Here is a 14,500-nt window from a genome sequence, read left to right on the forward strand (position 1 = left end):
GAGTACATGATAACGGCAGCATTATCGGTTCTCATTTCATACACGCTTTATATTTTACACATGTTTGATCTCATTTCTCCTGTATTTCTCTTTATTATCTTCTCCTGCCCCATTTAAACACCCCTATTCTGACATATTTACTGCTTTTAATCTCGTTATTGTTGTTGTTGCTGCTGTTGTCTCTGCTGGGTCATTCTTGAGCAGTGGTCCTTGATGGTACGCACAGTGGAATCGATATTGTAGACGCTATACCAGCCTCTGGGCTCATGCGGTGGATCTACAAGTGTATGTCAATTTATATCATACTATAACACAGGGCACCCGGTGATATTACCACCCAACCACACCATGCCAAAGCCATTAGGTTGGTCCGTTGATCGACCCAACCCTCCATAGGCCCAGAAGTTAGTACCTCCGTGACGGAATTGAGATGCTAAATGTTCAATCTGTCGATAAAGCCCCTCGTAAAATTGATCCTTGTGGCTCGTTGGTGTAGACGGATCGTATTTGTATGCACTGTCAAGAGGCCTGCGCCATGCGTCTCTTGCCATGCCAAATTCCTCCAACACAATCGGCTTGTTGATATCAAAAGCCCATTGCGCTCGACTGTTTATGAATTCTTGCAAATATGCTTGCGCCAGTTTCAAATTGTTGGGATTTGGATCACTGGCATCATATTTCTTCCAACTATAAAAATGTTGATAATTTCCGAATTATTAGCTATGGGGGGGTTCAGTCATGCAAAAATCTTATAAACAAGGAGCAGCAACGTCTATATATCATGAAATCAAGACAGAGATGTGTGTGTGTGTGTGTGTGTGTGCGCGCAAAAAAAAGGGGGGGGGGAGAACAGCACAGAGAGAAAGGGAGCTTTCATAAAGCAAGGAGAATGCGTGTGTTCAAAAGGAGAGAGAAACTTACTTTTCCACCCAACAATGACAAGTGCAATAGTCAATGGCATCTGCTGAATGTGCATTCAGGAAATCTGTCTGATCCACCTTGCTTTCGATGCCTGCAGACACGAGCTGATGAGGTGATCCCTGCTTGATGAAATATGCAATTTCATTAAACCACTCTTTGGGTGCATTCTGTGGTTCGTTTGCAATCTGCCAGCCTATACAATCCATGAGTCATACATACACACACACACACACACACTCTCTCTCTCTCTCTCTCTCTCTCTCTCTCTCTCTCTGCATCAGCACGCACTCATGATGGCTGGATCTTGGTTGTACACTTTGCCATTGACTGTGTTTCTTCTTGTTTGCACTGTCCTGATGTGGTTCTTGAAATGCCGGTTCACTTGCTCTTGGACCACAGTGTCTTGATTGTTGTAGAATGTGCGTGTAAAGTCTGTGAATGCATCCCATTTGTCTCGTGTTACGGGATAAGGAATTTCCTTGTGTGTAATCCATGCAATGTATTGTGAGAATCTATATGTTCATTTATTTAGCTTGTAAATAGACCACAATCAAGGAGAAGCGAAACTTGCCCTCCACTCCAATGCCAGAAATTACTCAGGGTCACTATATATGATATGATACACAATGATGAGCAGTTTAAAAATAAATTTCTTATTATATGTAAACCTTACTAACGGCCGTCATGTTTCTTTTGGCAATTGCGTCCAAGAGGTAATCCAGACCTTGGAACATGTTCTCGTTGTATTCGCCTAAATTTGGCTGTAGGCTTGGTCTCATTCGATAAGGCTGGTCATCCGGTCCTTCAGATGAAGCCATAATACGCACATTATTCACTCCCATTTCCTGCAACTGGTCCAGTTCGCAATTCAATCGACTTTTGTCTCCACCATGCGCTGATTCAGCTGCAAGGTTGATGCCCTGCCAGTAATTGGCCCCTCTAATAAAGTAAAGTCGGTTGCCTTGGTAAAATTGCCTATCCCTGACAGTAATAAAAGTCATTGTGTTTTCGCAAGAAAATAAAAGAAAGGGGGGGGGGGAAATAAGGGAGAATGAGAGAGAAAGAGAGAGGGGAAAAGCCTAGCATGAAACAAGTTGCTGGTTACACACTGTGTGATCCATACAACATAGTGTAATAGGGCTCATTTCAAACACTACTAATTGCCATCATAGACACTCAACCCTTCAACTTGGTACATTTGGTATAATCTTGTTTTTTATAAATTTCAATAGTGTAAACTAAATATCGGTTGGTAGTAGTTCCTTTTATCTTCTATGCAACAATGACAAGATGGCTATTTACATGGCATATTTCCCTTAATTATTCCCATAATTCAGAAAACATGATTTCGCGGTAGTCCTTCATTTTCTGCTTCAACACACGCTTCAGCACTGTACGGAAATTGCCAAGCGTTTCATCCAAATCCCAGCGCTCGTCATTCTTTTGATTTTTCTATGAGTACAACAGCGTGAGTGGAAATGACATGCGTGTCTCCGTGAACCAACTTACATATAGCACGTCCATCATCACATCGGGGTATTGGTACAGACTCTTCATGTAATGCAAGCAGAACACACCACAGTCTGTAAAGTTGTCTTGGCCAGGACATGGCGCCATTACAATCTCTGGAGCCAGAAAATCGGTTTCCTCAATGTTCAGTTTGGAGATGGCTTCCTTCTTGAGATACTGCACGACACACTTTGCTGTAGTTTGCTTGTTTAGTCCAAGAGGATCCAGTGCCATGATATAAGGTCTAATCAATGCAACATCGGTTACTGATGTGTGTATACACAGTCTATGCAACCAACTTACTTATTTGGATTCAGAGCAACTCCAGCAGTGATGATCTTTCGTCTGGTCGGCTTGGGACTTGGTTCCTGCTTTGGTAGATCAGGAAACGCATCGTGATACTCCAACCCCTTGGATCCTTGGATGCAGTAGCCTGGATTCGTCACCAGCAGTATAAACCAGTGATTGTTCTGAGCCACAGGAATGATAATGTACTGTTTCTTGAAGATGTCTATAGATGATGTCCAGCGCTGAACGAGGTCGTAATGAATACTGCTGTAGGTGCCGGCTAATTTGGTGAAAAAAAAGGAGCTGAAGGTGTAGATGGAGGCGTCTGCGTACTCATCAGCCCAGATCTTTGGGAAAATGTCAATCAGGGTATCATTCAAGTAGGTTTCATCTTCTAAACGCTCAAAATCCCTTTCGTATACTGTAATTGACTTTTTCTTGTTGAAGGGATAGTTCAAAATGTGTTCATCAGAGCCTGTGGGTTCAATGACATAATCGTCAATGGGGTCTGGCGATAAAGATCGTTTTACTAGCTGCTTGGCGGCAGGCTTGGGTGAGGGAGTTGTACTGTTGTCTTTGTCTGCTGCTGCTGCTATCTTGCTGGCCGATGTTTTGTCCTCCTCTTCCTCCTTGTCTATCTCATGTTCAGGGTAGAATTGCTCTTTTCCAATAACGTATTTCTCTCCCACCTTTTCTTTGCTATCGCTTGCCTTCATTCTGGAATGCAGTATCAGCTGTGATTGATCAATGTCTGACTTTTCGGCGTGCACCCCTGGCTCTTGCGGCTCTTCCTCCTTCTTTGATGATTTCGTTGCTGGCTCGCTGGCTTTTGGCTTTGCAGACGCATTGGTGGGCTTCTGGAGCTCGTGTCTAAAGTACTCTTGAAAATCGTGTCCACGAGTTGATAGTCTGAGCATATCTTCTATCGAAGTACCAGCTGGCAAACTGTTGAAAGGCTTGCTGGGAGTAATGTTCAAGGGCGAATTGGCTGTCTTTTTTCGAAGGAAGGATCGAGGCTGTGGCAAGACGAAATCACTAGCGTACTCTTCAGGATCAGGCTGTATCAATCTTCTCTTCCTCGGCTTGTCTTCGCTGTCAGAATCGATCTCAATCACAGCTTCCTTCTGTTGCTGCTCCTCCTTCTTTCTGGCGGGTGCGAGTCGTGAACTTGTTCGTGTTGGTAGTGGCTTCTCTACTCTCTACATGACGCAATGTCAATCAATCTTTACTACTAGGCAGTGTCAATGCTCTGCCATACCTCTGTGCGTCGACTCTGGCTCTTGGTGTGCATTTGACCTACAACCAAAAGATTAATAAGATGGGCCTCTACAATTCATGTATGCTTTTACCTATCAGTTTCTGTTTTGTGGCGGTTTTGTTCATGACTTTGACTTCCTATTGCATGCTTATGAGATGGTGCTCGTTTTCAATCAGAGAAAGCACTTACAGTGTAGCTATTGCTAGGCACCTGGATTGGATTCCCTTTTGTCGATGATCTCTTTGAGTTCCTTGAAGTGCCAACATTGGGAGTGTCGGTTTCTCGATGCAAACGTCTCTGAAAGAAAGAAGGCATTAGTGTGATGAGCTTCAGCACAATGTCAGTCATGCAAGCTACCTTTTGGTCTTGCTCAGATCTTCGCATATGAATAATTGCAATTAAGGAAAGGAAAAAAAAAAAAAAAAGGTGCAAAGATGATACATTGTGCATTTTGAGTGAAGGTTTTTATTTGGTTTTATTAACGCGTCACTTTAGATAATGAATTTAGGCAGTACTGATAGATGTCGAATGGGCTCTGTATCGTGTAACTCCAAGGCATAGAGCAAACACGACTTGACTCTGTCATAGTCACCTTGCTGCTTCTTTGCTTGAGCATACTGATACCACGCTTCAGAGGAGTCCCATCCCAAACCCAGCGTAATTTGCTCCAAAAGTCCCAGGGCCAGATCAGGTGTCAAGATGCCTGCTTTAGCAACCTGACTAGGCACATGGTCAGGATCAAGTATCAATGCCTTTTCAAATGAGTCAGTGGCAACCTGCTTCATTTCACGAATCGCCTTGCCATCTTCCACGCTTAATTTCTTCTTCTGGCTGATCATGTCGCCCACCTGGATGCTCAATTGACCGAGATGCCACCACACATTGGGATCGCCCAGACCGAGTTGCTCAGCTTCACCCAGCGCCTTGTTGGCTTCCTCCAGTAGATTGGCCTTCATAAAGGTCTTGGTAGACATGAGCCACAGTGTTACCAGTAGACTGTGCCAGCGCGTCTTTTTGCGCAACTCAAATGCCTGATGGTGTTGATGGAATGTGCTGACCATGAGTCCATCTTTGGTGACCACATTGTTGCGGCCTGCTAGCACTGACGAGGATCTGCTACTGACACTGTTGCTTCGAAGACTTCCCATTGAGTAGGATGGCGTGAGCATAGAGGCCAATGATACTGCACCCTGGCTTGATTCATTTGTAAAGAAGGATCTACTGCTGCCATTGTGCTTTGCAGGATTAGCAGCAGCTGTGCCAATACGTCGAGCCAAGCCCAAATCAATGAGCTGCAGACTACGCTTCTTGAGCTCGGCTGCTTGTTGCTGTTGTTGTGCTACTGACTTGAAGGTAGGTTGGCGCTGCTTTTTGAGACGACGCGAGTAGGATGATTGTCTTGACGCGTTTGAGTCGTCCGAGATATCATCTGTATCAGACTCTGCACGACGGGCAAGCGATGGCGGTTTGACGCTGCTTTTGGATTCAACAGAGGAAGATCTTGGACGGCCACTTGCTTTGATGCTGGAGCTGCTACCACCACCATTACCAGTGATGCTATTGGCGATGGATGTCAACGATGTACGCCTGATCAAAGAGATGCTGGATTTTCGTCGAGGACGTTGGAGAGTAGAGGACGTGCTGATGCCACTGCTGGTAAAGTCAATGGGTGTGGTTGGTGTCGACATCGCTTCCAAGAGGCCTAATTGCTGCGTCAGTTGAGCATACAGACTGAACAAGTCTTGGTACTGATCTATTACACTCTCAGGACCATCTTTTGCCTCCAGCAGGGCCAACTGAGACATGCGCATGGATATCAACGACTCTGCTCTTTCAAAGACATCGTTGGCATTCACCTCCTCTTTGGTCCAAGAGTAGACGGGTATAGCACCAGGGGACCACATGGATTGTTGCTTTTCGGCTACCTGAAGACCCAATTCCAATGTTTGAGAGGCCAGCGACAAACGATCTGTTCTCTTGCAAGAGTACAGCAAGGACAAAAGATGCCATGAAGAAGCGTAGTGAGGGTTGAGCTCGATTGAACGACGGATGGACACAATAGCAGCATGTGTGTCTCGCATGTAGGCTTGCTGGAGACCCAGTGTGTAGAAGCTCTTCCAGCAAGCACGGTTGTGTTCAGCAGCATTTTGCAAGCTAGTCAAGGCTGTTTGATGATGAGAAACGCGGTCGTTAGGATCCTCGCATTGCGATGCCAGCAAGCTGTAAGCACAGCCGCGAGCACGGTACATTTCGGTCCAGTACGCCTTGTGCTTTGACTGCAACAGCAGATCCAGACCCATATCAGAGAGGTGTGCTGCAAGTTTGCCATTCTGCTCCTCGTGGCCATACAAGTAAACACCTGCGAGAAGAACGGAAATGACTGAATCAATGGTTTCATCCTCCAGCTCTGTTAAACGGTGTAGAATGGCGATAGACTTGGCAGTGGTGGTCAGTGGTGGTGCAATTGATGTAGCAGAATCTTTTTCATGAGGATCGTGTGTTGCATCAGATGCCTCGGTGGCACTGCCCACAAAGACATCATCGAGCAGGATGTCCTGGTCAAAGTCAGGCACTCCGACCAGATCAAGGTAAGCACGCAGAGCATACTTGGACTCTTCCAGGCTTCCCAAGCGTAGCAATGTAAAGAAGATGTATCGACTGATGGTAGGGTTGTTGAAAGTAACCGCCTTGACTTGATACAGATACTGTGAGAGTGTGAGCAGCATAAACTATTGTTAGTGTCAAATGTACACAATGCTTACTTGTAACACTCTTCGTATACAGTAGTCGCTCTATATAAGGCTACTTTTTTGGCGAGGTTTTTTTAGCCTTATTGCCCGCATAGCCTTAACTGGCGCGCGTGACTTCTGTCAAAAAAGTCGTGCGCGTAGAATCTATTACTATAATAGTTGATCAAATAAATCAACTTGATACCTCCCCAGTAACATTCATTTATCTGTTTATTTTACTTCTATTGAACGTAATATCCTATCATGTGCCTTAATCAAAGATCAAGAGATCGCCTCACAATCGAGCAAAAGTATCGCATTATTATGCACAACATGCACTTTCCTAATCTGACGCAAATGCAACTCGGTCAATGGGCTCAAAAGGAATTCAACCTTCATCACTCAGTCAAGCAAAAAACTGTATCGAACGTCTTGAATTCACAGGACAAGGTGATCAAAGCTTACGAAGGAGGAAATTTGAAGGGAAAAAGCAGCAGAGCCTTGACGATGCCACAATTGGACAATGACATTTTGGAGTACATTCAAGCCATGAATGCAAAATCTCTTCCTGTCAATCGTGGAACTATTGCAGCTTTTGCAAAAGTAGTCGCACACAGAAAGTACCGCATGCATGAATTGCCAAAGAATAAGCAAATCCATTTCTCAGATGGATGGCTAACCGATGTTTTCAAGAGAATTGGTGTCAAGTCAAGACATTTATATGGTGAAAAAAGCTCAGTCGACTTAACATCATCTAAGATTGTCGAAGAACTCAGAAAGATTGAAGAATTGTTGGAGCCATATGATCCCAAAGATATTCTCAACTTTGATGAAACTGGCTTATACTACGAGCAACAACCAACTCGCACCATTTGTCAGGAACCTTTAGGTGGTTCAAGAAAAAGCAAGAACCGATTCACAGTTGGACTAATCACCAACTATGATGGATCCTATAAAGGGCACCCCATTGTAATTGGGAAACGAAAGACACCAAAGGCAGCAAACAAAAAACCTGCTTTGTACAGAAGAACCACCAACATCGGGCAATCCCATTACGTGGAGTACCATTCATCTCCCAATGCATGGATGAACACCGACATCTTTAGGAAGTACGTAAAACGTTTGAATGCGTCTTTCGTTTACGCCGGAAGAAAAGTTGCTCTCTTGGTTGACAATGCTTCAGTGCATAAATTGAAAGAAGAATTCAGCAATATTAAGTTGATTTTCCTTCCAGCAAACACAACAAGCAAGTTGCAGCCTTTGGATGCCGGTAAATCAACAAATTTCATTGATATACGTACTCATCTCTAATCACACACTCGATAGGAATCATTGCGAACTTCAAGGCTCAGTTTCGTTGGCACCAATACTACAGGGCAGTGAACAAGTATCTTGCTGGGGTAAGCCTTGATCTTACCGAGGAATACAGAATGGATGAGGTGGATGCTCTGTATTTTCTTGCTGATTCTTGGATCAAAGTTAAGCCTCAAACAATCCAAAATTGCTGGGATCATACGAAGATCCTTGATTTTAAGTTTGCTCAGAGACAGAGAGTCGACTCGGAGGATGTACTCCCATCTTTCGAGCTACCTTTAGACGATGATCTAGTCAGCCAGTTGAACGAAATCATCCCTGAACTTCCTGGAAACAGAAGTAATGATGGGGTTCAATTGGTAACTGAAGTAAACGACTTGGATCTAAATGCAGATGAGTCTGATGCAATCGTTTTTAATCCCGTGATTGTTGAATTTGAGGATGGCGATGATGTTACCCATGGATCACAAGAGCTTGAGGTAGAGGAAGAACCAGTAGAGATTTACGATGTTGATACGAAGGAGATAAGAGAGAAGTTGAAGCATGCGTATGAAACTATCTTGTACCATACCATCCCAATGGATGAAAAAGAAAAGTCTATGCTGAAAACTATCCGTAGGAATCTGAACGATATCAGATCGGAGGAAGTAGCAGAGAAAAATCAAACAGATTTACGTGATTATTTTGTTTAAATGTGTTATTTTTCAATAAAAGCTATATATTTTTTATTATCTGATTGGCCTTAAATTCAATCTCAGCGATCACCACTATGAAATAAGGCTAAAATTTTTAGAATCTGTAGCCTTATATAAAATTAGGCTATTAAGGCTAAATAGCTGGTAAAAAAAAAAAACCTGAAAAATTTCAGCCTTATTCCCCGCATAGCCTTATATAGGACGGCCTTATATAGAGCGACTACTGTATGGCTGATTTCACTCCATCCAATTGTATCATGCGAGCTCATCATTATGTGCGAGAGAGATATTCCATACTGGCTTTGGGATTTGGAAGATAGATGAGGTGTTATAATGGTAAACAAGTGTCTGAACAAGGTCATCAAGGTTGCCAGTTCTTCAAACGCGGCTGCTTCATTGGATAAGCTATCATAAAACACATGCATAAATAAACACACTACTGGCTATTCATGTATAGACAACTTGCCTGTTGTTTTCTGATACAGTGAAAGTGCCGTTTTGACAAGTTTTCACAAGATATTCGGCGTAAAACTTGAATATAACCCATCGTCTAAACATGCGCCAATGTGGACTCCAATGCGATGATACCAATTGAACATAAGCACGCATCATTGTCAGTGTTTCCTTGACAGGATGACTATGAAACAGTCAGCTTTCCTTGTATGCTATTAGTCTGTTGCACCTACTTTAATTGCAGTCGAAGGAGACATCCTCTATAGAGACATTCTTCAATCCAAAAAGACAGCATCACCCCTCTTTCCTGGGGCTGTAGCTCCACTGCTTGCCACGCAGCCTCGTATGCCTCGATGGCAGCCTCTGGTTTGTTTTGCTTCTCCAAGCAGATGCCCTTGATGGCTCTTGCCTGTACCAGCAAGACGAGGCCATAGCCTGTTTCAACATCCTCAACACGTAAAGCCAAATTCTGCAATGCAGCCAATGCTAAATCGTATTGCCCAGACTCAAAGTAGATTCTAGCCAACAAAATCTTGGAAAACTATGGCACCCAATTAATGCCGTGCCTACACCTGTACCAAGCAAAAAGAGCAAGTGCTTACCTGCGCTTGCCAGTTATCGGTGTTATTGAGATCCACTTGATCGTTTTGATCCACATTTAGGAAATCAAGCCGAGCGACCAGATGTTTGACCTTGCTTGACTCGATGACAGGCAACAAGGCAATGTTCTGAGGGGAATCGTGCTGATGGATAATGTCCCAGCCTCTCTTCTCGATGTCTGTAGTGGATTTCAGCAGCTTGATGAGATCTACCTCTGTGCAAATGGTGATATCGAGCACTGGTGTACAAACAGTGAGCAGCATGAACGTTGCCACATTTCTACGCTGCGTTTACCTGAGTCTTGTGGTTTGATCTTTTTGTATTTTTTCGACAATTCCATAGCGGTAGACCATTGTGCTCTACAACGAGCCAAGTCGATTTCTTGCAGCAGTTGATTCGCCTTTTGATCCATCGAGATATATTGAATAAAGAAATGCAAACTATCAGCAGGATCTCACACAATTTATACGAGGAATCTCGGGCCACATTTCGCAATATTGCACGTGTAAAGTTAGTCAAAGTATTTCAACCAAAACAGGATTTCTGTGAAATTCATATTTTTTTTTTTATTAAGTATGGATGTGTATATCTGATTGTGTGTTTATGCTCCTCTCTTCAAGTTGTTGGATAACCATTCCAAACCCTCATAAAGACCATCACCTATACAAGAATAGCAACAATCAGTCAATCTGCCCTGTGATGAAAACCACAATATATAAAATGACTTACCGCTGGTAGCACAAGTGGTCTGGATGTACCAACGTCTGTTTCTCAACGAATGAAGGCCAAGCTTATCGGTGATTTCAGCAGCATTCATGGCATTGGGAAGATCTTGCTTGTTGGCAAATACCAACAAGAGCGCGTCGCGAAGTTCATCTTCATTCAACATGCGTTGGAGTTCATCACGAGCTTCTGAAATACGATCACGATCATTGGAGTCGACAACGAAAATGATGCCTTGAGTGTTTTGGAAATCTAAAATGGAGTTGAGTAAGATAGGTCCGCTCATGTACATCACAAGAGCTCCTTGCTTGACCAATAAAAACCAACGCTACTTACAATGTCTCCAGAGAGGACGAATCTTATCTTGTCCTCCTACATCCCAAACAGTGAATGAAATGTTCTTGTATTCAACAGTTTCGACATTGAAACCTATTTCATCGAGTCAGAAAAAAGACGCGTCATCTCTTGTGTGCTTTACATACCAATAGTAGGAATAGTAGTTACGATTTCACCCAACTTGAGCTTGTACAAGATGGTGGTCTTACCGGCGGCATCGAGACCGACCATGAGGATACGCATCTCTCTCTTGCCAAAGAGGTCATTGAATAACTTTGAAAAACTTAAACCCATTTTTTTTTTTAATATGAATAGAGAATAAAGAAAAAGAGGGAAGGAGAGAAATGGAAAGAAAAAGAATCCAAAAATATGAAGAAATTTTGGGCTGCAGCTTAATTCCTACACAGCACTGTCCATTGAGCCCTTGAGAAAAGGTACAGGCTGGCTGAGGGTTTTCACTCTCAGGTCATCGTTTATCGAGCCAATCAACATTTTCCACTTGGGTTTGGTTGAATATAACAGTAATCTTGGCTATTTCAATTTGAACGCATTGATGAATTCATGAGAAGCAATGTTGAGAATCTAAAGTATCTCTGTAGTGGATGAAAGCTTCAGGACCACTCTTTCAAAATCACCCGAGAATCCACAGAATCCTCTGATCGGATGGGATATGGTGGTCGTCATGCTGTTGTGGCTGTATTTTGGTCATCTGCCTGATCATAACCTTGTTTATTACCGTAATCATATAAAAAAAGCATTATGACTATCCCTGTCTATATTCATTTCATGAATGCTCTAGAAATGATGATCCTTGGTTAATCTTGTTGATGTGGTCTGTCATGCCGCATATTTGAACTTGAGATACAATGCTGCTCCATCTTGCTCAAGCTTCCTCCTAATGCAAATCATAGAGATCTGCTGAGAAATATTGGTATTCTCCAAAAAATGTATGAGAAAAAGTGGTTGTTCTGAGCATGTACAAGTAAGGTGGTGAGAGATGAAACAAATTTTGGCATTTACAATCAACCAATGCAGTGAGATCTGTTGGTAGACCAGAGAGAGGAATTATTAGGCTTCTATAAATACGAATACCTGGACATTGGGTAGTTCTCATTGTGTAAATACTGCCATTCAGTGTAATCATGCTTTCATGCTGATAATTTAGCATCTCCCCTTCAATGTCGTCTCAATGCCTGCTAGCATTTTGGGCTCCACAGAAGGGGAAAAACTGGACCAGCGCTGTCAAGCCACCCAAAAAAAAAAAAGTAAATGAAAAAAAAAAAAAGATACAGTTCGATTTTTTAACTCTATTTTATCACAACTTTTTGAACCATGTCTGATAGGTAAACATGCAGATCAATAGACGTATGAAGAGCTGATCCACTCATCTACAACTTGCAACATCTAGTAACAGAGCCATCCCTGCCCCCGTCTATGTGTCCGAAACTCTGTTGAAAAAGAGAAAGGCCAACGAGAAGGGTGCCGCTGTCAAGGCCAGACAAAGACTAGAGTTGAAAAAGGTAATCAAGATATCTACCTCTGAACATTGGATCCGACATTAATGCCACTTTGAATAGACCAAAAAAAACCTTAGAAAGACACAATTCAAGCGTGCGGATGAATTTATTCGCAATCGTCGTATGGTGGACAAGCAAGGTAAACGTCTTCGCTCCATATCCACTGGTAAAAGAAAGGGATCCAACAAGAAGGGTGACGGAAAACTCTTGTTTGTTGCTCGCATCAAGACAGAAAACTCAATTCACCCTCAAATCAAAAAAGCACTCACCAAGCTTCGCTTATTGAAGATGAATTCTGGTGTATTCGTTGTGTGTGATGATGAAACTGTCAAGGATTTGCAAAAGATAGAGCCATATGTCACTTATGGTGTTCCCAGCTTGAAGACTGTCCGTGATTTGATCATGAAGCGTGGTGCTACTATGATCCAGGGCGTTCGCACCCCTCTTTCTGACAACACTATGATTGAAGAAGCTCTCGGCAATGCTGGTGTCATTTGTTTAGAGGATATTGTTCACGAAATTATTCAACGTGGCGACAACTTCAACACTGTATCAAAGTTCTTGGTACCATTCGAGCTGAATGATCCCGTCAAGGGCTGGCGTCAAAAGAAGTTGAAGGAAATTGTTGAGAGAGAAAACGAAGAAGAGAATGCTGAGGATGACATTAACAAGTTGGTTGAAGCTATGAATTAGAATTTAGACTTTTTGTATATTTTTCACTATTACTATCCCCCCTCTTATTTTATTCTTCAATCGCACTACAACATCAGCACTCTATCCAAGTATTATCTGTTTATTTCTCTTATCCCACTGTTATTATTAAAATTTTGTATTATGCATCGTCCTTGAATCAATTTTGATGGAATTTAGTATGCTGGAAGTAGTTTATTATGTGTTTTGCACTGTATGAACGGGCAGTAGCATTTCCAAGTAGGTAAATAGTAGGGCGAACAGGCCAAATCGTCCAATGACTTTCTTAATGATGGATCACAGCATGAAGAATTAGTTCAAAGTGCTATCCATTGTCTTTTAATTCACATTAACATGGAAAAAGCAAAGGGGATCAATGCACGCTGCTGTATCACGTCGAGAAACATAACATTACCTACCGCAAAGTCACTGGTGGATCTTCCCATTGGCCCAGTGTGCCCAGCACTTACTGTACAGAAGTTATATAACATTTGAAAGGCTATATAAAAAAGAATAAACAAGTCAATGTAATAATATCTGTTACAGGAACGTTTAAATTTACGTGTTAGGAGTAAAAGCATGTATCAAAAGCATTAGAATGTGCTCAGACCAAATGATGGTGCTTTCAAGTCTCAATCCCGTTCTTGATACCATCAGAAGCATGTGCTACCTTTATAATGAAAACGCATTAAAGCTGGTGGCAAGATATGGAAATGCCACTCAACCTATCCTCAAAATACGACAGATTCTGGTTAAACTCGACTCATGTTATAACCGTTATGTACCTATAGCCTAAGACTTATAGATAGTTTAGTTATTATGTAGATGGAAGGATGTCTGTAAGGAACAGCAAATATAGATATCATCATAACATAATAAATGTTTTTATAAGGAAGTGAACACTTCTGTTTTAAGTCCTTAAATCGTCAACATAATAAATGTTCAGTCCCTAAACACTTTTACAACTCTAATATGGAAACTGAGTTGCCAGGCATTTGTCAGGCATGGCTCATATATGATTAGAGATCTATATTAAATCAGAATCATACAACAACAAAGTTTTTTCTGACATTTTAGCTATAGTAATTTTGCGATATAAGCCAAAGGCCCGCGGCAGCGCTAGCCGTTTGAACGTAGGTTGTTCTCCACCAAAGCGAAGCGTAGGTCAAGAAACAACCCGAATGATGAATTCGTAATAATAAGTCGATGATAATAATCAGTTGTCAACTGTATCTAAAACGAAAGCAAAGAGCTTCTTTATTACAGGGCATCTAGCTTGCTTAAATATGGTAGATCCCTGGTCAATGACTACTACGTTGAGATGGTACATAAATAGCAGGCCACTGGGGCCTTATGGATTGTTGGTATAGCTTGTTGAGAGGCCACCTAAGTCGATATGTTTCATGTAGTGTAGGTGGATCTCGATATCTTGACATTGGGGAGATTGAATGTACTGTAGTTCCTGAG

At 42.3% G+C, this 14,500-nt stretch overlaps 7 protein-coding genes across 7 annotated transcripts; 2 read left to right on the forward strand and 5 right to left on the reverse strand.

Moving 5' to 3' along the window:
• Positions 1-155: 155 nt before the first annotated feature.
• Positions 156-1,922, reverse strand: ATC70_008123 (uncharacterized protein; the record flags this gene model as incomplete). The annotated part of the gene is made up of 6 exons (XM_064827377.1): positions 156-277; positions 335-687; positions 922-1,114; positions 1,210-1,433; positions 1,493-1,526; positions 1,595-1,922. 6 exons carry the CDS (start codon positions 1,920-1,922, stop codon positions 156-158), a joined length of 1,254 nt encoding a protein of 417 aa, XP_064676639.1.
• Positions 1,923-2,241: 319 nt separating this feature from the next.
• On the reverse strand, positions 2,242-4,360 carry ATC70_008124 (uncharacterized protein; the record flags this gene model as incomplete). Its single annotated transcript, XM_064827378.1, has 7 exons — positions 2,242-2,373; positions 2,431-2,674; positions 2,734-3,917; positions 3,977-4,014; positions 4,068-4,113; positions 4,166-4,273; positions 4,334-4,360. The coding sequence occupies 7 exons, from the start codon at positions 4,358-4,360 to the stop codon at positions 2,242-2,244; spliced, it is 1,779 nt and encodes a 592-aa protein (XP_064676640.1).
• Positions 4,361-4,467: 107 nt separating this feature from the next.
• On the reverse strand, positions 4,468-6,702 carry ATC70_008125 (uncharacterized protein; the record flags this gene model as incomplete). The annotated part of the gene is made up of 1 exon (XM_064827379.1): positions 4,468-6,702. The coding sequence occupies one exon, from the start codon at positions 6,700-6,702 to the stop codon at positions 4,468-4,470; it is 2,235 nt and encodes a 744-aa protein (XP_064676641.1).
• A 267-nt stretch (positions 6,703-6,969) lies between these two features.
• ATC70_008126 (uncharacterized protein) lies at positions 6,970-8,711 on the forward strand (the record flags this gene model as incomplete). Its single annotated transcript, XM_064827380.1, has 2 exons — positions 6,970-7,975; positions 8,032-8,711. The coding sequence occupies 2 exons, from the start codon at positions 6,970-6,972 to the stop codon at positions 8,709-8,711; spliced, it is 1,686 nt and encodes a 561-aa protein (XP_064676642.1).
• A 450-nt stretch (positions 8,712-9,161) lies between these two features.
• On the reverse strand, positions 9,162-10,179 carry ATC70_008127 (uncharacterized protein; the record flags this gene model as incomplete). Its single annotated transcript, XM_064827381.1, has 4 exons — positions 9,162-9,351; positions 9,401-9,708; positions 9,770-10,005; positions 10,062-10,179. 4 exons carry the CDS (start codon positions 10,177-10,179, stop codon positions 9,162-9,164), a joined length of 852 nt encoding a protein of 283 aa, XP_064676643.1.
• Positions 10,180-10,368: 189 nt separating this feature from the next.
• Positions 10,369-11,120, reverse strand: ATC70_008128 (uncharacterized protein; the record flags this gene model as incomplete). The annotated part of the gene is made up of 4 exons (XM_064827382.1): positions 10,369-10,427; positions 10,497-10,742; positions 10,827-10,919; positions 10,973-11,120. 4 exons carry the CDS (start codon positions 11,118-11,120, stop codon positions 10,369-10,371), a joined length of 546 nt encoding a protein of 181 aa, XP_064676644.1.
• A 1,038-nt stretch (positions 11,121-12,158) lies between these two features.
• Positions 12,159-13,036, forward strand: ATC70_008129 (uncharacterized protein; the record flags this gene model as incomplete). Its single annotated transcript, XM_064827383.1, has 3 exons — positions 12,159-12,169; positions 12,235-12,346; positions 12,404-13,036. The coding sequence occupies 3 exons, from the start codon at positions 12,159-12,161 to the stop codon at positions 13,034-13,036; spliced, it is 756 nt and encodes a 251-aa protein (XP_064676645.1).
• Between the last annotated feature and the right edge of the window lie 1,464 nt (positions 13,037-14,500).

Source organism: Mucor velutinosus (assembly GCF_035048745.1).
Source record: "Mucor velutinosus strain NIH1002 chromosome Unknown tig00001557, whole genome shotgun sequence".
In the NCBI taxonomy this organism is placed as follows: domain Eukaryota; kingdom Fungi; phylum Mucoromycota; class Mucoromycetes; order Mucorales; family Mucoraceae; genus Mucor; species Mucor velutinosus.